Below are 27,213 nucleotides of genomic sequence, written 5' to 3'. Positions count from 1 at the left end.
CCGTCTACTTCTGATAGGACGTTCAGGAACGTCCTTCAGAAGGAGCGGGATCGCGCGTGCCCACGCAGCGGTGCAATCCCGATGTGCTCGTGTCACCCGGACACGGCGCATCTCAGATCGGCAGGAGGGCTCTGTGATTGGCCCTCCTGATCACATGACGGCCGTGTCCAATCACGGCCATCATGTGATGTAAACAAAAAGCCGGTTGCTAGGCAATCGGCTCCTCCTCTCCTCACACAGAAGTCATCGCTGAGGAGAGGAGAGCAGATCGCTGCAGCCGGCTGATGATCAGTGAGTATGAGCTGTTTTTACAGCTTTTTACTCACTGATCACCAGTCTAGTGTACACACAACACAGTTTAAACACAATGTCCCCACATATGTCCCCAAAACACACATGTCCCCAAAACATACATGTCCCTAAATAATAAAAACACATGTCCCCCACATATGTCCCACTAAAATCACATGTCCCAATGATTATCTGCACACATATGTACGTGATCACCTGCACACATATGTACATGATCATTTGCGTACATATGTCCGTGATCACACAAACCAATTATTATACACTTAACGGAATTTTTTTTACCAAAAACTTGTAGCAGAATACATTTGGGCTTAAATTTATGACAAAATTTGATTTTATTGGATTTCTTTTAAAATAGAAAAAAGAAAATATAGTTTTTTTTCCAAATTTCCGCTTATATCGCAAAAAATAAAAAACGGAGTCGTGAATAAATAACACCAAAATAAAGCTCTATTTGTGCGAACAAAATGATAAAAATTTCATTTGGGTACAGTGTAGCATGACCGCGCAATTGTCACTGAAAGCGCTAGAGCGATGAAAGCTGAAAATTTGGCTGGGAAGGAAGGGGCGAAAGTGCCCTGTATTGAAGTGGTTAATATCACTTTTATGCATGAAGGTAAAAAACCTGTGGGCAGCAGCAACTCCTAGCCCCCCCTAATACTGACCCTAGCCCCCTCTCAATCCAACGATGTCCATGAGAGCCTTGGCCCGGGGACCCACATGCCCAATTAGCTATTGGCAGCAACGGGAGCCATTGGCTTCCGCTGCTGTAATCACAGCCAATGAGCCAATCAGGAGACAGAGGTGTGGGGCTGAACCGCGGCTCCGTATATGAATGGACACACAGAGCAGAGGCTTGGCTGCCTCATAGAAAGCTGCTTGCTGTGGGGGCACTCTACAAGAGGGAGAGGTCAGGAGTGCTGGCATGGTACCAGAGAAGAGGAAGATCTGGGCCACTCTGTGCAAAACCCTTACACAGGGCAGGTAAGTATAACAGGTTTAAAATTTGAATGAAAAAACAAAATTAAAGCTTTACAATCACTTCCACCCCAAGGACGTCATACAATGTCTGAGGCCGCGTACACACGGGCGGACTGTATGGCCTACTTAGTCCGTCATACAATCCGACGGACAGTCCGTCATACTTTCGAATGAACGGACTTGACCACACACGGATGCACAAACAGTCCGTCGAAAGCTTGCGCGATGACGTGTACAGCACGTACGACGGGACTAGAAATAGGAAGTCCAATACACAGCAATGCAACCTTCCGCCGTGTAAATCCTTTCTGAGCATGCGCCATTCTTAGTCCGTCGAACTAGCCTACTCACGAGCGGATTGTCCGCTCAAACCAAAGTATGACGGACAGAATTACGGAAATTCCGAAATACTTAGTACGCCAGACTGCACGCTGAAAAAGTCCGCTGAAGCCCACACACGAGCGGACTGTCCACTGAAATGTGTTTCGACGGACTAAGTAGGCCATACAGTCCGCCCGTGTGTACGCGGCCTGACTTTGAGTGGGGATATCTGAATGATGCCTGCAGCTGCATGAAACGTATTTTTCCCCCCCAAAAAAAAAAAAAAGTGTTTGAAAAATTTCTACGCAAATACTGTGTGGCGTAAAAAGTTGCAAAAAAACAAACAAACATTTATATATATATATATATATATATATATATATATATATATATATATATATATATATATATATATATATATATATATATATATATATATATATTTGGGGGTTGTGAGTAATTTTCTAGCAAAAAATACAAATTTAAACTTGTAAACAAAAAGTTCCAGAAAAGGCCCAATATGGAAATGGTTGAACACTTTCCTAAATGAGTAGAAAACGAAAACTTCCTGTAAAAACACAAGAAATATCATGTTACACAACAGACTAGGATAAGTTAAAGAAGTACAGCCAAAACTTGTTTGGCTGTACTTCTATGGATCAGTTTGTTTTGCACTCCTGTGACCCCTTTTCAGCAGAGAGTCGGGATCCACCAGTTCCCTGGTCTGACACCCGGCTCAGCCTCTCAGCGAGCCGCTGAGAGCCTGAGCCAGCCACCCCCTCCAGAGCCCAGTGCTACAGTGAGACAAGAGGGGGCAGAGCAGAGAGCTGTTACTGACAGTCTGCTTCTCTCTGCTCACGGAGCTGTGAGAACTGAGTGATTGGTGGTGTATAATTCTTACAAAAAAAAAAAATGTGCATTTATTATGTTTTACTACAGGAGCCCAAAAAGGATTGCAGCCCCGATCAGTGGATCACGAGTACAGTGTCAGAAAAGTCCTGCAGCTTTCAGCCCATATCTGTATACAGAATGTCAGTTAAAAAGCTGCAGGGCTTGTGAATGAACGACAAAGGTGGTCATCGGTGCCCTCGCACTACATTCAGAACTACACGCCATCAGCCACAGTGGCTGACGATAATTGTAGTCTATTCATTCACAAGAAACTGTGAATAAATGACAGTAGTATGTGAGTGGAGCCACGCACGGCTGTGCTGTTTTTGAAATAATGACAGCGGGAGAGGGCAGAAGATCTCCCGTTCGCTGTCACACTAAAGGGGGAGGGGGCTGCAGAAGCTGGAACATGTTATATCTTCCACCTAAATACAGGGGGGACGTCACCTGTTCCGAAACATGAACTTAGCTTTTAAAATAAAAGTGTGTATATATATATATATATATATATATATATATATATATATATATATATATATATATATATATCTCTCTTCTGCAGCCCCCCCCCCCCCCTTTAATGCGACAGCGAGTGGGAGACCTTCTCCCCTCTCCCGCTGTCATGATTCAAAAACAGCACATGCGTGGCTCCACTCACATGCCAGTACTATTCATTCACAGTTCCTTGTGAATGAACAGACTACAACTATCGTCAGCCACTGTGGCTGATAGCGTGTAGTTCTGAATAGCCAAGGGCACTGATGACCACCTTTGTCATTCATTTGCAAGCCCTGCAGCTTTTTAGCTGACATCCTGTATACAGATATGGGCTGAAAGCTTCAGGACTTGTCTGACACTGTACTCGCGATCCACTGATCAGGGCTGCAATGCTTTTCATGCTCCTGTAGTAAAATATAATAAATGCACTTTTTTTATTTCTTTTTTAATACAAAAAGTATAGACTTGTATTATTTTTCTTAAAAGGTGAACGTATCCTTTAAACAGGGTGAGGATGACCCCATTTTAGATTGTTATGAAAGACACACCGGTCTGTTGTGTAACATTTAGTACACCTGACGAGGAGTGTCAGCCAAGATCAGATCCACGTAAACAAGCCAGCATGGGCGGGCAGAAAATCCCACAGTGTGTGACTCTAAAGATGGATGTTTAGACAGGAAGAAGGCATTACAGCAAACATAACGAGCTGAGAGTCCCTCCACTTGGATGTTGTGTAGGGATGACCTTTCCCCTACATTGGGATGTGACCAGCAGGGGCAGTATCAGGGCTGCTGTACCCACTAACATGCAAGGACAAACATTCTGCAAGAGAGAAACCATACACATATATATATGGGGGGGCACACATATATAGGGGAGTAATGCCTGGGGGGGGGGCACAAACATAGGGGGTAATAGCTGGAGCCTGGGGTGTACTTGTAGCACTGAGAAGGAAAACAAAACACATATTCACAGCCTAATAAGCCAGGCTCTGCCTCCAATGCTTCATGAGCTACAGACTGGGAGAATGAATACAGCCAGGGCACCACTGCCTACAGTGTACACCCTTCACCCCCCCCCCCCCAGCTACCATAAAGTCACAGAGCCAGGACAGCTGGACCAGCAGTACACCCCTAACCTCAGAGAGTCATATGACCAGCTTTCCTCTTACCTTGTGCTGTATATCTGCAGACATGTAACAGCATGGTGACAGATATTCTTGTCACGTACCGCTATGAGAACACATAAACCCCCAACTGACTCTCCAGCTTCGTACTCTGACACCCAGTTCAAGCCACCCCCAACTGCGCATGTGCCGCAACAGCGCTAATGCTACCGGGAGATGTAGTGCAGAGCAGCGCGCCGGAGGTGACCGCCTTGCCTAGGAAAACTACAACCATAGATAAGCGGCGGGAGTGTCCCATTCATTGGTGGCTGTCTTTGTGTTACAGCGCTACCTTGTGCCTGAAGGAGAGCACAACTGTCTGCGTCCTTCCCTGTACTGACTGTGGTGCGGTAAATAAAGTTTGTGTAAGAAAAAAAAAAGGGCGGCGTGTAGGAAAACGTTCTCCGATTTGCTGATATAAGCCGGATCTGTGATTGGCTGTGTAGAAGCCGGGAGAATCTGAGTTTGTGTATAGGAAGATATGGCGCATTCTATGAGAGGTGACCCGCAGGAGGTGTTGGAAGAAGTGGAGCTGCAGATTGATGATGTGAGTATAGTCTGTGTGGTGGACGGGTCATGTCTGGTAGCCACTTAGGACTAGAACATTCACAATCCCTTCAGACCTGGGGATGCTTTGCTGCGGTGTAGGTGGCATTAATTAGTGGCGTCTATAGCTTTCATATTTGGGGGGACAAAGACAAAAGTAGGATAAGACGCTTACCTGTAGGTCCATGAAATATCTCCTAAACCTACCTATTTGCAAAAAGACAGGCACCGCTGTCTATGGTGCATGCGCTGCAGACAGCAGCACGCAGGCGCACTGAGCATGCCACTGCTAATGGTGATGCTGTTAGTGGCTGCATGGGAGTGATGTCATCGCTGTGAGTGGCCAGAGCAGTGATACCCAGAAGAAGATGGATGCTTTGTGCAACAGGGAACAGCAGTGACATTGCTGGCTCCTGTGTCAGGTAAGTGACACATAATGGGCTACTATGCGATGTATAGTAGCCCATTATGTTTTAACTTTGCAGGGAGACAAAGAGAAAGTAAACTCATCAGGGTTTACTTCCTCTTTAATGACAATGGGCATCAAACGCATAAACGTGAAATATTCCTGACCATGCAGAGTGGCCGCACCATGTAAGTAGGAGATATTTGTAATCTGGCGGTGCTGAGGACTTATGGTCACCCTAGGCTAGTGGCCAGCAGGACTCGCAAGCTGCGGACCTGGGGGTCCTGCTGGCCACTGACCTGTGGGTCATGGTCGGAGGTCCTGCTGGCCTCAGTGGCCTGTAGACCATGGGCAGGAATCACAGGCCTTGAAGGGCAAGGTAAATGAGGTGTATGGGGGGGGGGGGGTCGAATGATCAGTCCTGTGGTGGTGCTAAGGTCTCACCTACCTTGCTTGGCAGACTAAGAGCTTAGCAGGAAAGGACAGGTCCCCTCTTCCAAGTTCCACCTTCTCCATCCTTGCACTGCTGCTTCCTTCAGTTGTGGGGGGGGGTCGGTCAGTGATGTTGCACCTGGGGGGTCGGTCTCCAATCCACAGTGCTCTGTACTGTCTGCAGCCACCAGGCCAGCTACATGGTGTCCAGGCAGGCCAGACAATATCCCAACGTGGCGATGGGAGTTGTAGGCTCTGGCTGGCTTCTCTCCTTTGACTCCAACCCCCCCTCCCCCGGGAGCTTGAGCATGTGTGTGTCGTCACCTAGGCTAGCCCTGCTTACTGGCTCACACAACCACAGTGAGTCATTCAAGATGGACGGATAGCTGCTGTGCCGGCCGGCAGCTATTAATAAATACATTTATTACAGACAGTGCTTAATTGGGGGGCACACTGTAAAATTGGGGGGGCCCTCAGGCCCTACCCTGGTGACGCCCATGTCATTAATCCCATTGCTTCCTGTACCCTTCACCACACATGGACCGGTGCAATCTACGTTTCCGCTATGGGACTGTTTTATTCACTCCATAAATTTCTCTTTATTGAAGTGGTTGTAAACCCACTTGAAAATAAAACAAACAAACCTGCAAGATAAAAGTATAATGAGCTAGAATGCATTACTTTCTAGTTTATTATGAAATACTTACCTCAGAACGAAGCCCTTGCACTGCCCAACACACTGCTCTGCCCGGCGACACGTCTCCCAAAGTTATTTCTGGGTATCGCGGGCTCCGGTGCTGTAATTGGCTGGAGCCACGATGTCCTTCCTGTGCATGGAAGTCACCAATAACGGCACGTCAGCTGAAGCAACAGCATGAATGAGCCATTGCTTCAGTGTGCATGTGCCGATGACGCCAGCACATGCAGATACAGGGAATATCTCCTAAACCAGGGGTAGGCAACCTTTTGAGCACAGTGTGTCAAAAAATGTTTTCAAAGAATTTGAGAGTGCTGATTTTGTAACCAAAAAAGGTCAACTTCACACAATCACAAAAAGGATTAATTTTTTTTTTTTTTTCTTTAATAAAGTAAATGCTGTAAACTACTTGAGTGGTGAGAAATTAACATCCTGCACTCTCACGCCTCAGATCAGCCCCAATTCACCTGCAGGTCTGGCCCGCCACTGTACCCCCCCCCTGCAGGTCTGGCCCGCCACTGTACCCCCCCCCCTGCAGGTCTGGCCCGCCACTGTACCCCCCCCCCCCCCCCTGCAGGTCTGGCCCGCCACTGTACCCCCCCCCCTGCAGGTCTGGCCCGCCACTGTACCCCCCCCCCCTGCAGGTCTGGCCCGCCACTGTACCCCCCCCCCCCCCTGCACGTCTGGCCCGCCACTGTACCCCCCCCCCCCCCCCCTGCAGGTCTGGCCCGCCACTGTACCCCCCCCCCCCCTGCAGGTCTGGCCCGCCACTGTACCCCCCCCTGCACGTCTGGCCCACCGCTGTACCCCCTCAAACTCCCCCCAGCCCCCTCCTCCACATCTGACAGAAGCTGGTCGAGGATGCTGGAAAACCAGGAGCCGGTTGACTCTTGATCAGCGCTCTCAGCCTGTCAGAACACAACAGCTCATTGGGAAAGATTGCTGTACTAACTTCTGATGGTTAGTATAGTGTTTCCAATCAGACTGTCCAGGCTTTTTTTTTTCGTTCAACCCCCCCCCCCCCCCCCCCCAAAAAAAACCTCAGGCAGGCCATACACTGCAAATTTCTTTCCTTCAACCACAGGTTGCAGGAAAGAAATTTGCACAATTCCCTCATCAACACAGAGTGTTGATGGGGAAATCAGTAGTTGCCTTCACCTGGTGGGAAGCCAGGGGCAGATGGGAGAAGCTGTCCCTGGCTAGAGAAGACCTATGATTATCGCTAGTGACTATAGCAGCCACTTGCAATCATTTCAAGATAAAATTGCAATCGATCAACTTGGTACATTCAGCCTACCCATTAACGGTTTGAATCTTGCACAGTTACTGCAGAACTGGCCAAGATTGAAATCTTGTATGGCCGGCCTTAATCTGTTTTTCAAAAGAACAAGCTCTCTTGCAAATGTAGCATCCCTGTTACAGAGAGGAGACAAAACATTTAAGAATGACTGCTTGCAATGATCTGCTTTTATTTTATGTAAAACCTTAATCCCAAGAGGGAAGAATACTGTTTGCTGTAACTGCTTATAAAGTGTGAACTGGAGTTTGGCTTCAATGTGTTAGTGTATCTCAATCTGCTTGTATATCGAAGGCTGGCCATACATTTATACAATTCTCTTTTCCTTTAGACTTGCCAAAATCATAAAATTATGAGGTCAAACCTAAACACTTTCAATATGTATGCAATCAGGCAGGCCCTTGCACTACTTGGTTGAAGGTAACTCTAAAGGAAATTGAATCGGAGAATTGTATAATGTATGGCCAACTTTGCACTCCCCTTCCTCCAGAGTAACCACTTGCTGCAAAATCACATACCTGTACGTCATTTTGCTTCAAGTGGTTGTACCGTGGTGATGCCTACAGTTGCAGGCATCAACCGGTACCATTCTTTTAGAGCTGACTGTTGTCTCTTTTGATAACAATCGATGTGGCTAATCAGCCACTCGATCGTTATCCCAAGCAGTGGGAGGGGGGAAGTCCATGCTCCTGTTCCATCGGGAGGCCCGAGTGACCAGCCGTAACATCCGAGGGCTGCCCGGAGACCCAAACAAAGCTGGAATCGGGTCTCCGATCTAGAAACCCAGAAAATGACCTCACTTCTGGCTTACTGGAGCCTCTAACCACTTGCTGACTGCCTACCGCAGATGTACTGCGGCAGATCAGCTCTATTGCACGAAACAACGTACCTGTATAGCTTTTTGTGCAATAGACACTGGGGGCGTGCCACCAGGGGCACTTGGACAGAGGGGAGCCAGTTAGCGGTTCTGGTGGACCCAATGTCCGCTGACCACCTGTGATTATTCCCCGGAGAGGCAGATCACAGTTCTGCCAATGTAAACAAGGCAGATTGCTGCTCTGACAGGGAAGAAGATGGAACTCATCGACCTGTCTTCATCCAGTCAGACCATCCACCACACAGTTAGAAAGCACCACCTAGGGACACACTACTACTCCACGCCAAATAAAAATAAAATAAAAAAAGCATGGTTCCCCCTCCCTTCGGTCTGGTATGAATTTTCAGGGGAACCCCCAGGCCCCAAAATCCATACCAGACCCTCAGCCAAGCACACACAGCCCGGCAGGTCAGGAAAGGGGGTGGGGTGGAGCGAGCATGAACCGTACCAGGCCGTGTGCCGTCTACATGAAGGAGGATGCACCCCCCCCACCCCAAAGCACCTGGTCAACGAGGACAAGGGCCTCTTCCCGACAACCCTGGCCTTGTTTAACAGATCCCAGCCCCCCTCCCTATGTGAATGAGTATGGGGTACATTGTATCCCTACCCATTCACACAAAAATAAAAAGTCAAAAATAAAAGCACATATTTTTAAAGTCATTTATTAAGGCAGCTCTGTCTCTTCCGATCTTCTTCTCCCCTCTCCGCCTCTTCTACCTCTCCAGGTCTTCTCTGCTGATGTTTTGTAGCCCTCTCCGGTTCTTCTCCCTCTGTGCTGGGTCTTCTCACTTTTTTTCCGTGTATTCTCTGCTGTCCTTTCCCTCTGTTCTTCTTCTTCCGATGTTGACTCAACGCTCTCTCCCGCTCTAATGCTGGGTGCGTGGTGTGCCACTACTTGGCATGGGGCAGGGTCACCGGAGGCCCGCCCCTTATGACATCACTGCCCCAGTGAGAGGCGCTTTGTGGCTGAAGTCATGGGGTGGGGACATTTGTCTCCAAAATTAGGTTGTGCTGGATCCCATTCACAGGAGATCTACTGTTCGGGCCAGACCTGGAAATGACCGCAGCCAAGAACAAAGAGTACCCCCTCCCAAGATAAAAAGAAGCAAGGGAAGGTGCCCTTTTGTCAATCCAGGTGATTTAACAAGGCTGGAGAAAAATGGTGGGCATATCAAAGCAAAAATGACAAGGGAGACTTTATCCTCCAAGTTTTCCACAAAAAAGAACAAAAAACAATGAGTGTCTTCAGGTGGGGGGCAGGTTGGCAGCCTTTGCTCAGCAGTGGAGGAAAGCTACGAAAAACAAATTTGTCCTCTGCACTATAGCAGAAGGTTGTGCAATAGTTTTCCTCCTGCGATGTGCGATTCAGGGACTGGTTGCCACTCTGCATCTGCAGTACACATCTTTGACCTTTTGGCATCTCTTCTGTGCCCAGGATTTTTTAGGAAATTATGGCAGAAACCCTAAAGGGCTTGGGACAGCAAGGCATGGGTGTGGTGCCATACCTAGATCTGCTGTTCTTCACAGATACAGGGAAGGACTTAGACACCAGCAGCTAACCCAAATGGCTTGGGGTCACGTGCTAGATACCAGAGTGACAAATTTTCATGATGGAAGAAAAGAACCAGAAAATCAGAGGCCATAACATCTCTGGTGAGGGCTGAGTTCATGACTCGGGCAGGGAAAGGCCGTGCTAGGACTGATGATGTCCTTGATCCCAGCCATCACCTGGGCACAGCTGCACATGAGGCCTCTACAGAATCACATTCTGACCCAGTGGGATAGTGACCCAACATCTCTGACCAAGCGAGGGACAGGAATGAATGTATCTAATCTTTTCAGTGGTAGATCAATTAAACTTTGTTTCGACAAAGGGCGCAAATGGACTTAGGCCAACCTGGTGTGGATCACCACAGACGCCAGTACCCTAGGATGGGGATCTCTGTACACAGGAGAAATGGGACTCCAGATTGTCTTGTGCCTCCTTGAACATCTGGGAATTTTAAAAGCTGTAGAGAAAGCACTAAGAACGTTTCAATCTGCTATCCAGGGCACAGATGTGACAATGCCACGACTGAGGCATACCTGAACAGGCAAGGAGTGACAAAATCCCCTCGTTTTTAATGAGCCTGACAGAAGCAGCTCTGTCATGGGCCAAAATAAACTGCTCAATCTCGGACATCCACCTGAAAGCGGAGGTCCACCCTAAAGTGGACCTTCCGCTCATCGGAACCCCCCCCCCCCCCCCCCTCCGGCGCCACAATTGGCACCTTTCAGGGGGGAGGGGGGGTGCAGATACCTGTACAGTACAGGTATCTGCACCCACTTCCGGGATGGCTCTCTGCGGAAAGGGCCGTATATTACGCATCTTTCCGCAAGTGCCCCGCTGCCTGCTGGGAAAACACACAGATCCCAGAGGCAGCGGGGACCGTCCTTATTGCGCAGTAGGGAACCGGGAAAGGAAGCCGAAAGGCTCCATTTCCTGATTCCCATACCCAAGATGGCGGCGGCAGCACCCGAGAGACTATCTACAGATCGGCTTCGGGTGCCGACATCGCGGGCACGCTGGACAGGTAAGTGTCACTATTTTAAAAGTCAGCAGCTGCAGTATTTGTAGCTGCTGGCTTTAAAAAAAAAAAAAAAAAAAAACGCGGAGTCCCGGCGGACTCCCGCTTTAAGGACGGACAAAACGCTGACAGATTTTCTAAGTTGGGAAAACTATAAACCAGGCGGAGTGGTCTCTAAACCAATCAACCTTCTCGTGGATCACACAAACCTGGGGAGTGACTGAGGTAGATCGGTTTGCCTCAAATGCAGAATTTCCAAAGTTCTCCTCTGGATCCCATAGATGGCAACATCTGAGTGGACATGTTCAATCAGAGCTGGGCACACCAGTTGTGTTATGTATTTCCTCCAACCGCTCTAATACCAAAGGTAATCCAAAAAAATCAGGGAAGAAAGGGCAGCGGTGATGCTCATCGTATCCCACTGGCCCCGGAGAGTGTGGTTCAGTCACGTGAATAATCTGTGTCCAGCCGCACCTAACCCTTGCAGACCTACCGGACCTCCTATCACAGGGGCCAGTCAACCACCTGAATCACAAAGTCATGAAGCTTTGGGCTTGGTTACTGAAAGGATGAGGCTGCAAAATAAAAGACTGTTGGACAGGGCGATCGACACTATTTTAGCCAGCAGAAAACCTGTGACTAGAGCCATCTATATGAAAGTGAGAAAGAGAGAGGTTCATCTCCTGGTACAGGAACAAAGGGGATCCCAGCAATTTTGGATTTCCTACAGGAAGGAGTAGACAAAAACCTCTGACCACTCTGAAGGTACAAGTGGCAGCATTTTCCTCCTTTCTAGACATTGGATTAGCAGAAGACCCACACATAGTTTTCTGCTCTTGTTAAAAAGAGCCAGACCCGCAAAAAATAGCCGAACCCTGACATGGGACCTCTCTGTGGTGCTCAGGATTCCTCTCTCCGCCATTCGAACCACTAGAGGAGTGCTCAGATAAATATCTTGCACTATAAACTATACTCTTAGTGGCCCTAGTATCGGCCAAGAGAGTAAGTGAAATTCAATCTTTATTCATGATGGAACCCTACTGACTGATCCAGACCGATAATAGTCCTCTCTCCAGACCCAGCTTTTCTACCAAAAGTCTCTTCAGCCTTCCACAGGATTCAGAATGTGGTTATCTCATCTCTTTCTGAAGTCAATGAACAGCAAGAAAAGAGACCTATACAACAAGCTAGACGTAAGAAAAATACTCGTAGCTCATGTTGAGAGAACTAAGGACTGGCAAAGGACTACCACATTATTTGTCCTTAATGCAGGAGTCAATAAGGGAAAGAGAGCCTCGAAAAAACACGATGGGCAACCTGTATGGCAAGCTTTATCCATCTGGCTATCGGGCACAAAACCTTGCCCCCCCAATGGGGTCAAAGCCCACTCGACCAGAGTCTGGACAACCTCCATTACAGAGATGGCAGAGGCAACACTGGAGCAGCTCTGCAAGGCAGCGACATGGTTGAGCTTCAATACCTTTTTTGTGAGGCACTACTCGACCAGCTGTCCAGCCAAGACCAAGACATATGGATGCAAGGTGAGCCAAGCCTTATCCCAACCTAGTAAGTATTGCTTGATATATATTCCCAGATGCTGCCCTGGAAGACGATTGGAGAAAACAGAGTTAGGTACCTGGTAACTTTAAAAAAAAAAAAGTCTTCCAGGGCAGCAGTAGTTCCCACCTTCTATACCTGCTGAATTTTTTATTTTTTTGCTCACCTACAAAGCAAAAGGCATAATGAGCTAATATGCACCGACTACTTCCCCTAAAACAAGGCCCCGACATGAAACACAATCAACAACGAATTTAAAAGTCCCCACCCTTCCCTCAGACCCTCAGTTCTTGATTGTGTTTCCCACAGGATGACAGCGAAACCAAGTTTCTTTCTAAAAAGTTTTTTCCTTGGGGTCTGGGACCCTGTGTTTTTTTTCTCGTGAGGTTCTTTTTTCCTTTTAGGGACTTAAACAGACAGGGTCTGTGGTGCTCCCTTGTATACCCCCAAGAGAAATCTTGGGGGGGTATGCCTCACTCAAGGTCTCCTTAGGGAGCCTTGTATGAGCCTCGTGGGACAGGAGAGTTGTCCCAGTAGGCTATTCCCCTGTTGTATTGGCCTACCTGCACATTCGTTGGTGGAGTGGTGAGGTGATGCCTTTCCTTATGCGGACGCGGATGGCGTGCGTTCCAACGCCACAGCGCATGTCCGGAAGTCCAAGGGCGTCACTTCCGGGTATCGAGTTCCGGAAGTTGAGATGGCTGGACGCACCGATGTGCGTTCCAGCCTCAGTGCGCAGGACCGGAAGAGGCCGTGCGTCATTTCCGGGCGACGGACCTCCTTAAAGATGGCGCCGAGCGGCGCGGTTTTTCAAACAGAACGGGTGTGCTGTAATACACCCAGTCTCCTCGTCCTGCAAGACGCTTTCCTGGCACTTGGAAAAGACAACAAGGGGATGCTCGAGACCTGATCCAGCGATCCTGCAGGGCAGCAAATCGCCATGGAAGAGGAAGGTCCGTCTGAGCAGACAGTCGTTGAGGTCGCCACTGGGGGTGAGTGATCCAACTTTATTTAGGGGCAGGGTTCTCGGGGTAGAGCTCCTGTGCCCCTTTTAGGACTTGTGTAGCTAAAATTGTCTATTTTTTGACTATTCCCAGGGACCGAAAGCTCTGCCCAGGGGTCAGCTGCTAGGTCTAAGGGGAAGGTTACTTCAAAGTCCAGGCGTTGTGGTTACTGTAACGCTAAGTTAGCACAAGACCACTCCAAGCCTTTCTGCGATCGATGTATCATCAAGCTCGCAGGCAGGGAGACCGCTCAGGTCGTGAAGGAATGTAGGGCCTTACAAGCAGAAATGTTGGCTACCCTTCAAACTTTTCAGTCCACCCTTGTGAAGGGTTTGCAGGAAGTACCGTCAGAGAGTGAGACTCCTCAGTTACAGGAAAATCTTTCCACATCTTATGCGGAAAGTTCCCAGGGCCAAGTCTCCCTATTATCTGAAGTGGAGGAAGGCCAAGTACCAGATTGTAGTTCTGGAGAGGAAGATTCAGACCAAGATAGCCAGGGGGAGGCTAAGCTTGGGGGATTTTTGTTCCCGAGTGAGGACATGGAGGGTTTATTAAAAGCCATTTACGCCTCAGAAGATATTCAGGTTCCCTCTGCTCAAGTCTCAGCTCAAGATAGAGTATATAGAGGTCTAGGAAGGTTACAGACCAGAACCTTTCCCATCCACCAGTCTCTGAAGGAGATAATCCTTAGAGAATGGAAGGAACCTGAACGCAAGCTTCTCAAACTGAAAGCTTGGAAAAGGAGGTGTCCCTTTAAAGATGAGGAGGAGGAAAAAATTTTTAAGGCTCCTCGCTTGGATGCAGCCTTAGCACAAGTATCTAAGAGGTCTGACTTATCCTTTGAGGATTCCGGAAATATCCAGGATCAGATGGATAGAAAGTCGGAAACTTTACTCAAAAGAGCCTGGGAGGCGAATGCGGCAGCAATGGCGCCTGCCCTAGCTTCCGCCTGTGTAGCCAGAAATGCTGACACCTGGCTGGGCAAATTAATGGATCATGTTTCCCGCAGTAAGGAGGCTAAAGAGATTGTAGACTCGCTGGAAGTAATCAGTCGAGCAGTAGCATATGTGGCAGATGCAGCTGTAGAAACTGTTAGGACCACAGCTAAAGCAGCAGCACTTTTGAACTCTTCCAGGAGAGCTCTATGGGTCAAGACTTGGGATGGGGATTTTACTTCCAAGTCTCGCCTATGCGGTATCCCCTTTGAGGGTTCCTTGCTGTTTGGTTCAGGCCTAGATCAGGTTTTGTCCCGATCTACGGAGAAGGGCAAGAAATTTCCTGTAAGGCCCAAGAAAGAAAGGGGTAAGAAATTTTTTCGAGGCCCCTATTTAAAGTCTCATCATAAGGGGAAAACTGAACCAAGGAGAAAATGGAACTTGGGGAAAGGAAAAGAAAAAAGTACAATTCTTTTCTCCAGCTCCGGAGCCTCTCAGAAAGAAGGCAAATGACGCCACCGTAAAGGTAGGCGCAAGACTCCGCGATTTCCTTCCACAGTGGGAAAGGATCACGCAGAGTCCATACATTCTAAACCTTTTAGAAGTGGGGTACAGACTAGAATTTCAGACCCATTCCCCACAGGAATTTCTGGTTACTTTTCCTCCCAGGGACCCAACCAAGGCAGAAGGGTTACTGAAAAATCTAAAGGAGCTAGCAGAGCAAAGGGTTATTACTCCAGTACCAACCAATCAGCTTACCCAGGGTTTTTACTCACACGTATTTGTGGTTCCAAAACCCTCAGGAAAATTTCGGTTGATAATAAACTTGAGAAGACTCAACCGTTACCTGCTTCACAAGAAGTTCAGGATGGAGAGTATCTACTCAGTAAGAAAGCATCTGCAGAGAGGAGTCTTTATGGTCACCCTGGACCTAAAAGACGCTTATCTACACGTACCCATTGCTCCCGAACACCAGAAGTACCTACGCTTCGCAGTTTGTATACAGCAGAGGATACAACACTGGCAGTTCAGGGCTCTCCCCTTTGGGCTGGCGGCAAGTCCGAGGATATTCACAAAGGTGTTAGCCGAAGTAGTGGCATACCTACACCTGCAGGGGATAAGGTTAATACCCTACCTGGACGACTTGCTGATCTACAGTGTCGATCAGAGGCAAGCAGTAATAGACAGAGACATCGTGTTGGAAACTCTGGAGACCTTGGGCTGGATGGTCAGTCAGGAGAAGTCCTCACTGACTCCATCTCAGTCCAAGTTATACCTAGGCTACCTGTTAGACTCGCAGGCACAGAAGGTATTCTTACCAACAGAAAAGGTAACGAAGGTCCAGAATGCGGTTGTCACCCTTCTCGAAAGAGGAGAAGCCTCTCTGAGATATATAATGAGATTGCTGGGCCTCATGACGGCCTGCATTCCGGCAGTAACCTGGGCACAACTCCATTCTCGGGAGCTTCAGTCTTTTCTACTTGCCTCATGGGGAGGAAAAAGAGAAACATTAGAGAACAGAGTGCCCATCACAGAGGAGGTATCTCGTTCTCTGCGGTGGTGGCTCGACCCACAGAATTTGTTGAATGGTCGCCCCTGGTCTCAGGTAAACCCTTTGGTCGTAACCACGGACGCCAGCGCCTGGGGTTGGGGGGCTCATCTGGGAAACCGATATTCCCAGGGGTCCTGGAACCACAGCCAAGCCAGGGAGTCTTCCAATTTCAGGGAGCTTCTGGCAGTAGGAAAAGCCCTAGACTATTTCCGAGAGGAACTGCAGGACAGGGAGGTTCAGGTCCTCTCGGACAACCTGGTCACGGTGGCATACCTAAACCACCAAGGAGGGACAAGGTCGGACAAACTAAGACGGTTAGCGCAACAGATCTTTGTGAAGGCAGAAAAGAGGGTCCTTTCATTGTCAGCGATTCACATAAAGGGCTCACTCAATCTGCAAGCAGATTTTCTAAGCAGACAGCCCATCCTTCAGGGGGAATGGGGATTGAGCAAAGAAATCTTCTTCCTGGTGTGCAAACATTTTGGCAAGCCAGAAATAGATTTGTTCGCTTCCCGGGAGAATGCAAAGGTTCTCAGGTTTTTCTCCCTTTACAAGGATCAAGAAGCAGAAGGGATAGACGCTCTTGTACAAGTATGGGATTTCAGACTGGCTTATGCCTTTCCCCCATTGGTGCTCCTTCCCAGAGTCCTGCAAAAATTAACCTACTCAAGGTCAGTCCTGATACTGATAGCACCCTGGTGGCCCAAGAGAGTTTGGTTTCCCACCATTCAGAGTCTCGCGATAGCTCCCCCACTGCATCTGCCGGTGCAACGAGACCTACTCAGTCAGGGTCCAGTCTTTCACCCCGACCCGGGTCGTCTCTCTCTGACAGCATGGCTATTGAAAGGGAAATACTCCGAGACAGGGGCTGTTCGGAAAAAGTGATAGATACTCTTCTCCTCAGTAGGAAAGGCGTCACCAGAAAGATTTATGCAAAGGTCTGGAAAGTCTTCTCCCACTGGTTACAGTCTAAGGAGGGGGCTCTCCAGATGATACCCACCATCCTAGACTTTCTTCAGGAGGGGGTGGACCAGGGTTTGGCAGTTAGCACCCTAAAGGTCCAGGTGGCAGCCCTGTCCGTGTTTTTTGATAGGAAGCTAGGACAGGAGCCGCTAATAAAAAGATTTTTATCGGCCAGGGAAAGGGTAGTTCCAGTTAGGTCGGTCAGTTGCCCTCCATGGGATCTGTCCCTGGTATTAGATGCCCTAACAAGGGGGCCTTTTGAGCCGGTGGCTCAAATTTCGGTTAAGCTTTTATCATTTAAGTTGGCCTTCCTCCTGGCTATCACTACGGCCAGGAGGGTGAGTGATATACAGGCTCTGTCGATTAAAGAGCCGTTTTTGCGCATCCTAGAGGATAGGGTAATCCTCACTCAGGATCCTCTTTATTTGCCAAAGGTTGCTTCATTATTTCACAGAACACAGGAGATTATTCTCCCGTCCTTTTGCCAGAATCCTAAGAATAAGGAAGAAGAAAGATTTCATTTCTTAGATGTCAGGCGTTGTCTCCTAGTCTATTTAGAAAGGGTGAAAGACTTTAGGAGATCCAGTCATTTATTGGTCACTTTTTCAGGGAAGAAAAAGGGTCTTCAAGCATCTAAATCTACGATAGCTAGATGGGTTAGACAGACCATAGCTTATAGACAGGCAGGTAAACCAGTACCAACCCGCCTTAAGGCGCATTCAGCTAGATCCCTAGCGACCTCCTGGGCAGAGAGGGCAGGCGCCTCAATTGACCAGATCTGCAGAGCAGCAACATGGACGAGCCATAGAACATTTCTGAGGCACTACAGAGTGGAGCTGTTGTCCCCTCAGGATTTGGCATTTGGCAGGAAGGTCCTACAAGCGGTTGTCCCGCCCTAAAGGTAGGCCTGAACTTCTTGCTTATCCTCTCAGGTGTGCCGTCCTGGAAGATGACTGGAGAAAATGACCAGTTACACTTACCGGTAACGTCTTTTCTAGGAAATCTTCCAGGACGGCAGGCCTACTCCCTACCCTTGTTTTATTGGTGTGATATATTGATTCTTCACAGAATGTTCCCTCTGACACTGGTGTGGGATTTTCTTTACCATAACTGAGGGTCTGAGGGAAGGGTGGGGACTTTTAAATTCGTTGTTGATTGTGTTTCCTGTCAGGTGGACCAGTCATCTCTCAGGTGTGCCGTCCTCTCAGGTGTGCCGTCCTGGAAGATTTCCTAGAAAAGACGTTACCGGTAAGTGTAACTGGTCATTTTTTGCTCACCTACAAAGCAAAAGGCATAATGAGCTAATATGCACCGACTACTTCCCCTAAAACAAGGCCCCGACATCTGTCCTGATCCACGCCGAGGGAGCTGTGTGTGTGTGTGTGTGTATGTATATATATGTATGTGTATATATATGTATATGTATGTGTATATGTATATGTATGTGTATATGTATGTATATATATATATATTGTGTGTGTGTGTGTGTATATATATATATATATATATATATATATATATATATATATATAATATACATTTTTTTTTTTACCTACAGGTAAGCCTTATAGGCTTTCCTGTAAGTAAGTCCCCAATTTGACTATACAACCACTTTAAGTGATTGATAGTACCAAGTATTATGGGGAAACATGGGCTTAGTTCCTTCGGTGCTTTACTACTGTTTCCTGCTGCAGGAAGGAGGAGCCTATCTCTCAGATGCTGCAATGACTTCTTAGCCCCTGTACACACAGTCGGACATTCTGCCAACCAAGTCCGTCGGATCTTGTCCGAAACTGTTGCATACACATGGTCGGACTAAGTTGTCGCAAAAAATCCGATCATTCGGAACGTGATGACGTAATTTCGTTACGATCGGACTACATTCAGGCTAGTAGCCAATAGCTTTGGTGTAGGAATTTGATCTGAGCATGCGTGGCACTTGGTCCGATCAAAATTCTCTACACATGATCGGAGTATGTCCGATCGAACCAGTTGGTCGGAAAATATTTCCAACAAGTTGGAAAATTGGGTCCGACGGAATCCGTCCGATGCATACCACACACAGTGGGGTTATCCGACAACACGGTCCGATAGGACACATTCTGACGGATTCTCCGACCCTGTGTACAATGGCTTAGAGTTACCATTTATGGGGCTCCCCCCAAGAGGTGCTCTTAGTTCTACACTCCTCCTGTGACCCAGATTCAGCCAACAGTGGGCTAAAGTCTGTCAGCTGATGCGACAGTCGGGCCAGGCTTTGCGGGGATTTCGACCATGCTGGAATCCACCAAGGTGCCTAAACTGCAGCTGGCTCAGACTCTGTGCCGCTGAGCATCACAGCCCAATTCACAGCCCAGTACTCTAGGAGGGGGAGAGCAGAGAGCCATGACTGACAGTCACTAGCTCTCTGCTCACTGAAGACCGAGAACTGAGTCATTAGAATTGGATCATTGCTGCAGTCGTGTGTTTGTTTGTTGTTTGTTTTTATTTATTTAGTTATTTTTTTTGTTTTGTTTTTGTGTGTTCAGGGGTGTTTTTTTTAATTTAATTCCTGCACTTTTAGTTCAAGATTTGCTTTAAGTGCTCATGCACACGGACGTTTTAAAAAACTGGCTGCAAAGCTAGCTCCGACGCCTGGAAAAATCGGTGTTAAAAACGCGATTTTTTACCGCGTTTTGCATTGGCATTTTTGTGCGTTTTTTAGCGTTAAGTAGCATTTTTAAAGAAACACATCTCTTGGCTATAGCACTCAGAAAACAAAGAAAATATGTTGCGCGTTTTCCCGCGATTCGCGTTTTTACAGCTCTAGCTCCGCGCCAGGGAACGCACTGGTCCTGGGTTTTTTTTTACAGCTTAAAAACGCCTATGCCATTTGCAGCTCAAAAACGCCTAGGTGGGCATGAAGCCATAGACTAACATGGACAGGCCTTTTTAAGCTGCAAAAAACGCTCAAAAAAAGCGGCTGTAAAAACGTCCGTGTGCATGAGGCCTAACACCTTTTGTGCTTTTATAGGATGTAAATGGAGTAAAACCTTACAGTTTATTATTGTTATGATTGTTTTTACAGGCTGCCTTTTCCTTGACCAAACTGCTTGAAGCAACATCAGCCTTATCCTCTCAGGTGGAAGAGCTTGCATCTAAATGCACAGAAAATGCCCGTTTCCTGAAGGCCTGGCGAATCCTCTTGAAAGAGGGTTATCAATCTTTGCAGCCTAACACTGCAGTTGTAGCGGAACTTCCAGTATCTGGGCCGTGACCTATTTTATCTCCTGACTGGGTACCAGGCATCTTAAATGCTAGCATGCATGGATGTTGGAGATACCTTTTGGGCATGCACTACACATTGTGCTTCATTGTTATTCCACAAACTGACCTTGCTTGAGTATACTAGTCCTAAAGGTGGCATTTTACATGTACTGACACCATTTTGGGACTTTTTTCGCGTACCTATCGGTGTGTGTTGTTTCCGAATCCATGCCTTTATCTGTGTAAAATATATTGCATCGTTTAGTAATAACTCCAGTCTTGGATAAAATATGTAAATGTGTGCCAGGGCTAGAAACTCCCTGGAGCTATGTAAACAAAATATGCCTTACAAATTGCAGCTGGAACATAATGTGTTTTTGGAGATATTTTCTATTATTACTGTTACTCCTTTATACTGGTGCTTAAGTTGTGCTTCAACTTCTCCAGTTTTTTTTTTTTTTTTTTTTTTTTTTTTTTTTGTCTTCAGCTGTGACAGAATATGCAGTTCTGTCTATGTAAATTATTTGCTAGATTGTTTTCTAATAAATATAATATTATGTAAAAAAAAAATTCAAAGATGGCACAGACAAAACTTGGACATTTTATAATCAAACTGTGACTGCAAAAATGTATAAACTTGGCCTGCCTTAAAAGTTCGCTTCAACGACCCCTCCCTCCCACAAGTCTGACTAGTTTCAGGCCTTGCTGGCTGATCTGAGTCCTATATGTAGGGCAGTGTACAGGGGGTCAGCAGGCTGAACACCAGTGTACGGAGGTTAGTGGTATGCAGGACAGTGTACAGAGGTCAGTAGTGGGGAGGGGCAGAGGGGGATTACGAGGGCAAACCACTGGGGGGGCGTGCAAGGTGGCATTGTACAGGGGTGTCATGAGAGCACACCCCTGGGGTCAGCACATTGTTCTGTGTTGGTCACAGCCGACCCTCTTCTCTCATCCATTCTTAATGATGTCATCCATAAGTGCCTGGATGAACTGAAGAGGGCCAGCTGGGATAAGCACAATCCACCCCTGGGAAGAAGGCAGTCACATTCGAACAAGGGCCCAAACCCTCTGAGCTGTCATAGGCAATCCCCGCCATTCAGCCGCACGTAAGCAAAGTGCGGGGCATGTCTTTGCCAGCTATGATTAGCTCTGGCACATCTACACTTTTCTGCGTGTGGATCCACCAGTAGATCGTGCTCAACGGGTTGCTGACCCTTGGTTTAGAAAGTTTGGAGAGCCCTGGTTTATAGTTTACAATTTCGCAGATTTTGGTTTTTCTCTACTCTGCCTAATTATTTTTTATCTTTTTTTTTTTTCAAAATAACATTTTGTTTTCCTTGCAAGCCTGTATGTTGTACCAACTGACATCACTGGGTCTCTGTGGTTCTCCATGCAACGCAGACAGACTATGGCGGGTGGGAGAGGCTAGAAAGGTGCTTTCTGATGACCTCAAACTCTGTCTCAGTACTTTTCATGAGAGCCATCAGCCCTGAGGCAAGAAATGGGCTACCCTGTTGGAAGGAGCAAACTTCAAAATACCTTGACATTCAAGCTGCACTAGGTTACGCCCACATGCTGGGCTTCCATGATTGAAAGAATGAAATCCAATGCATGAAGACCATTGGCTCAGGACAGTCTGGATCAGAAGGAAGGATGTAGATTCTAACACATGCTGGATGTCCTCCAACTAGAGTATGAGGCAGATTCTATCACTTGCTGCAGCTTCTATTCCACACTGGGAGAAGCTCGATGTGCAGTGAAATCAGAGTAAGACATTTCTGTACAGGAAAGGACACGTTAGAACTTTGAGCGATCTGCAGGAAAACTGGAGTTCAGTTGTGACAATGATTTTGTACAAATATCAAACTCTATTATCATTTTAATTACTGTGTTATGTCTGGTATGGTAGAAAATTGTGAGAGATTTGGTGATCCTAAACTGACCTTGCGCTGCAAAACTGACCATTTTGCAGATTTGCACTAAAGAACGTGTTCCATAGGAAACCATGTTAAATGGACTGTAGTGCAAATATGCAAAAAGCACTAAAACTGCATTGGTGTGAATCCAGCCTAAAGGTTTGCATGGTATGTTTGTTGTTTAAAAAAAAAAAACATGCTTGCCACCTCTATGCAAGGGTTTTGCACAGAAGGGCCCAGATCCTCCTCTTCTGGGGCCCCCCAGCAGCGCTCCTGGAACCTCCTTCTCGAGTGCCATTCCCTGTCGGTACTGGTGCGGTCGTGTGCCCGAATCCATTGACACAGACAGCAGGACTAGGCCCTGGCTCCCATGTCACTGGCTTTGATTGGCAGCAGCGGGAGCCAATGCGCCGGCTGATATCAATCCAGCCAATGAGGACCTGAGGCAGAATCTGGAGCTGCTCTGCTCGTCCCTGTCACTGAAACAATTGGATTCAGGTAAGTAAAAGGGGGGGGGGGGCTCTGGGGGCTGCTGCACTATAAAAGGTTTTTACCTTAATGCATTAAGGTGAAAAACCTCAAGGGTTTACAACCCCTTTAAGCCCTATACACTGTTGGGAGACATTTGCTGGTTCAAAAAAAAAAAAAAAGTGTGTATGTCGGTCTGTCCAATAGAAGAGGGCCGTACATGCTGGAAAGCCAGCATCCGACCGACTCCTAATCGGAACTCTCTCAGGCAATGCCAGAGAGCACTGATCAGTGGGGGAGGGGGGCGCGTGTCCCCCTGTCAGAACACTACAGCTCAGCGGGGGAGAACGCTGAATTAACCTTGCATGTTTGGTACGGTGTCTCCGACCATAGCTGACACTTTAGTTTTTGTTTTGTTTTTTTTCCTTCAAAAAAATAAACTAAAGTGTGTATCCAGCTTTAGGTAGGCCCATTGTTTTGCACAGCTCCGGTAACAATCGGGAAGCTGGTTCCAGATAATTTCAACATTGTTTTAGATGAGTATTTTGATTTGGCTCCATTAAGCAGGAGATTATTGGTGGGTATGGTTTATGAATTCCATTGGGCTTCAACAAGGCCTAGAGCATTGTGTTGCATTGTACAAACATTTTAGTTCCGAAGTAAACATTTACAGCATTCACAAATCTTTTACTGCTCTTAATGCTTTAAAGGATTAATGCTTTTGAAGTGCTCATCTCCAGTGGTTTAGCCATATGGGGTTATTTACGAATGGCTAAGCCACTTTGCACTACAAGTTCACTTGAAAGTGCGGTCGCTATAAATCTGAAGGGCAGATCTGCAATGAGTGGAAGCTCTGCTGATTTTATCCAATCACATGCAAGCTAAAATTCTGTTTTTATTTTCCTTGCATGTCCCCCTCGGATCTACACCGACTTTACTTCCAAGTGCAATTTCAAGTGTACTTGCAGTGCAAGGTGGATTTGCCTTTCGTAAGTGACCTTCATAGTCTCTAATTCCCTATACCTGCATCTGTGAAATATTAGCTATGTGGGTTGCCCAGTACGCTGAATTTTCCCCAGTGCTAACCATGCAGATAAATAACTCTACATTGAAAGGCCATGAACAGGCATGTCTTTAAAGGGATGGAGTACATAGTGTGAATGTGCAAGGTGCACAATTTTGAAGAGTTTGAGAGAGGCTTTTGTCACCTGCTAGGCCACAAAGTGAAGATTTCACAGGCATGAAGTTACAGATTTGTACTATGACAACTGCTGGGAGAAGCACTTAGAAGTACACTTACCTTTTAGTCTGAATTCACATCTTTACACAATTTTAACATGTTAAAACGTGTGTTTTTATGCTGTGGTAATGTGATGTACATGTGTATTATATTTCATTCTGAATAACCCCTCAGCACAAATAAAGTATAAAATAGGCAAAAATGCACAGATCTAAATGCGTTCTGAGTTGTTTAAAATCATGCAGGGGTCTTGAAAATGAAATGATTAAAATGAATGGTTTGTCTTTGTGCGTGCAAAGGTGTAAAATGAGTCCATAATCTTCTGTAGAGCTAAATGGTGTGAATCTCTGGGGTTCAGTCATGTCCCCCAAAATTAAATATCAATTAAGTAGTCAGTAGAACACACCTGTAATGTAAGGGACGTTTTTTTAGATATATTTTGCTTGGAAATGAGTAACAGCCTAAAATGCTGTGTCCTTTAGGCCGGGTTCACACCGCTGCGATGCGGGAACGCCGCGAATCCGCGGCGTTTTCCCGCATCGCACGACTCCCGCCGGCAGTTCACACTGCCCTATGCGAACGGCTGGGAGTGTCAATGATATGTTAATGACACCCCCAGATCCGATCGCATATCGCAGTGCGATCTGCCGACTCGCACAAGAATCGGATCGCATGGTGTGAACGCCCATGCGATCCGATTCTGTTGCGGATGAAAAAAAGGGTCCCGTGCGAGTTTGCTGCGGGACCGCTGCGAGTTCAGCCATACTATCTGTATGGCTGAACTCGCAGCGCTACGGAGATTGGATGTGATTTGCGGTGCGAATCACATCCGGATGTCCCCCCGCAGCAGTGTGAACCCAGCCTTACTGTTCTGTGCCTCATAAAATAATGCAGGACCTCATGTTCTCTCCAAAAATGAATCTGTTCTATGCGATCCCTTTCATTTGGATGCATACCCCTAGTTACCACATGTAAGCACCTGAGCTAGTAGTACTGTATATGCATCAAATGTAACTTTCAGTCCTTTTAACCTTTTTAACCAGCCTTTTGGACAGAGAGACATTTTTTTTTTTTTGAACTGCTTGGCAACACTTCACCTCAGGGATGGTGTGACAAAAGTCATGCTCCATTCAAACTTTCTCAGCATACTTCCCTACCCACTGAATATAAGCATTTATCCACAATGTGGTATTACAGCCTTGACCTTTTGGAGATATGTGTTTTGCATGCTGCTCTGAAAAATGGCATTTCATACGTAGTTTTTAGTGATAAACCAATGAGGAAGCCCCAAAAATGATTATCAAATGGGCTCCTTATGTATTTCTAAAAGCGAAATGTAATATGTTGCAGTTTACCATTTTATATGATGACGGCTTTTCCTTTTATGTGTTTGCATTATTATCATTTTTTTTTTTTCATATGACATTTGAGCTGGGCACTTATCTGCAGTGTTTTTTCTTATCTCTCTTTTAAAGCACTATGTCCAATGGCTTTCTCCTGCTCTGTTCTTCTGTTATCAGCATGATAACTCCTGACAAATCCTCAGACACATGAGTTGAAAGCAGGCTCCATTTTGTGTCGGGGAGGGAGCTATAAAAAGATTAGCAGGTAGCTTGCTGTGTCACAGAACTGCTCTGAGAGTCTTTGCCTATGAGTAGAGGGGCTGTGTGCCTTTTGCTTCAATCCACTGTCTTGGCTATATGCCCAGACTTCACACTCTATGTTAAACACGAAGAGAACATCTTGTAACACGATCTTTCTAAACCGTATATAAAGCTGAAGACAGCAGATATACATGTAAAACTTATGTAGGGAGATTTGTTTCATCCCTCTGTATCATCCTGAGGGTTTTCACTTTACTGGGTATATGTGAGGGTTTACATCCACTTTAACACACTTCTTCTTGTCTCTGGGTGGCTACACATATTGCTCAACTGTATCTAGAGGGGAAGCCATGGTTGTCACCCAGGTTAGAATTCAAACCCATTTGCCCATTTTTAATGGGGCCTGAAAGGAATGGTTGCTTACAAAAGAAAGATGAGGGGTTTGTGCTTTCTCTTTTAGCCTAGGTCCACACTGCCAGCGGGGTTGAATTGAGCAAGTTCAACTGAGCTCCCATGATTTCATAACCCGCATGTCAGTCAGACTTCGGGGAAGATTGCAGAGACATGTGTGGGTTCCTGCACAAATGTCAATTGAAATCACACCCAAAGTCACCAAAAGTAGTACAGAAACTACTTTTTTTAACCCGTGCTGCGCCGCAAAGATTTGGACGGGGCCATTGCCAGCAATAGCTGCCGATTTTGGCAAGTCAAATCGCATCAATGTGAACCTAGGCGTTAAGTGATTGATTGTAAAGGTGTGTGTGTTATGACTTTTTTTTTTTTTTTTTTTAATATTTGCTTGCTCTGTGCAAGAGTTTTGCACAAAGAAGCCCTGATCCTCTTCTTCTGTGGTGCCCTGGCGGCCTCCTGGCTCCTCCGTTTCATTGGGTGCCCCCCCAAGGAAAACCACTTTCCATGGGGCACTCGTTCGGGCGCGCTCCCAAGTCCTGCTGCTGCGTCCATTGACACAAACGGCAGGACTTAGCCCTGACCCTGTGTTGTTGGATTTCATTGACAGCAGTGGCAGACAATGGCTCCTGCTGCTTTCAATCTATCCAATGAGGCCGGAGACAGCGGCTGGAGTCGCTGGGCTTGTGCACATTGCTGGAACAGATGGGTTCAGGTAAGAAAAGGGGGCTGCAGCACAAAAGATTTTTCACCTTTTAATGCATTAAGGTAAAAAAACTGGGGACTTTACAACCCCTTTGAGCTGTTGAAGTGACAAGGACATTGCATTTCTGGCAAAATTAACAACTATTTACAGAAATGTTTTAAATCTGAAAAAAAAAAAACTTATCATAGCGATTGACTGGTAATCCATAATCTATTCCATTTTTGTTCTTACATTTACTAATCCCCCTATGTAGGCAGTCCTAGCTCCCCCTCAGTGTATACAATCATATCTACACTCTACTAAATAAATAATACCATATTATTAACCATTACAACATGCATTAGAAGAAAACTGGCTATTAACCACATTTTTGCTTAACCCATAAGTGTTCTCTGTTTTTTGGAGAAAAGCTATCAAACCTCTCACTGCAATACTTTGTAAAGTTGCCCCAAGAAATCCGGCTATCCGTTATTGGGAAAGTACTAAGATTCTGTTCCAACCTACCATTGAAATGAAGAATACCCAGTCTATCAAGTAGTTATTCAGACGCCAACCCCTTTAATGTTCTTGGAATGCATTTTAGCAATTCAGATGAATTTTAGAGAAACCTTCCTGGCAACCTCT

At 46.7% G+C, this 27,213-nt stretch overlaps 1 protein-coding gene across 1 annotated transcript in view; it reads right to left on the bottom strand.

Annotated features, from left to right (window-relative positions):
* ETFDH (electron transfer flavoprotein dehydrogenase) overlaps positions 1–4,337 on the bottom strand; it is a 49,245-nt gene extending 44,908 nt beyond the window's left edge. Inside the window, exon 1 of the mRNA XM_077477120.1 lies at positions 4,175–4,337. Within this exon, the coding sequence (XP_077333246.1) occupies positions 4,175–4,208 (34 nt within the window). The 5' untranslated portion in view covers positions 4,209–4,337. The remainder of the gene's footprint in view (positions 1–4,174) is intronic.
* Between the last annotated feature and the right edge of the window lie 22,876 nt (positions 4,338–27,213).

This window comes from Lithobates pipiens, unplaced genomic scaffold (genome assembly GCF_037356315.1).
Source record: "Lithobates pipiens isolate NorthernLeopardFrog02 unplaced genomic scaffold, aLitPip1_a1.2 Scaffold_13, whole genome shotgun sequence".
Taxonomy (NCBI): Eukaryota; Metazoa; Chordata; class Amphibia; order Anura; family Ranidae; genus Lithobates; species Lithobates pipiens.
Note: the sequence above shows the minus strand (reverse complement) of the source record. Positions and strands in the feature narration are given on the sequence as shown.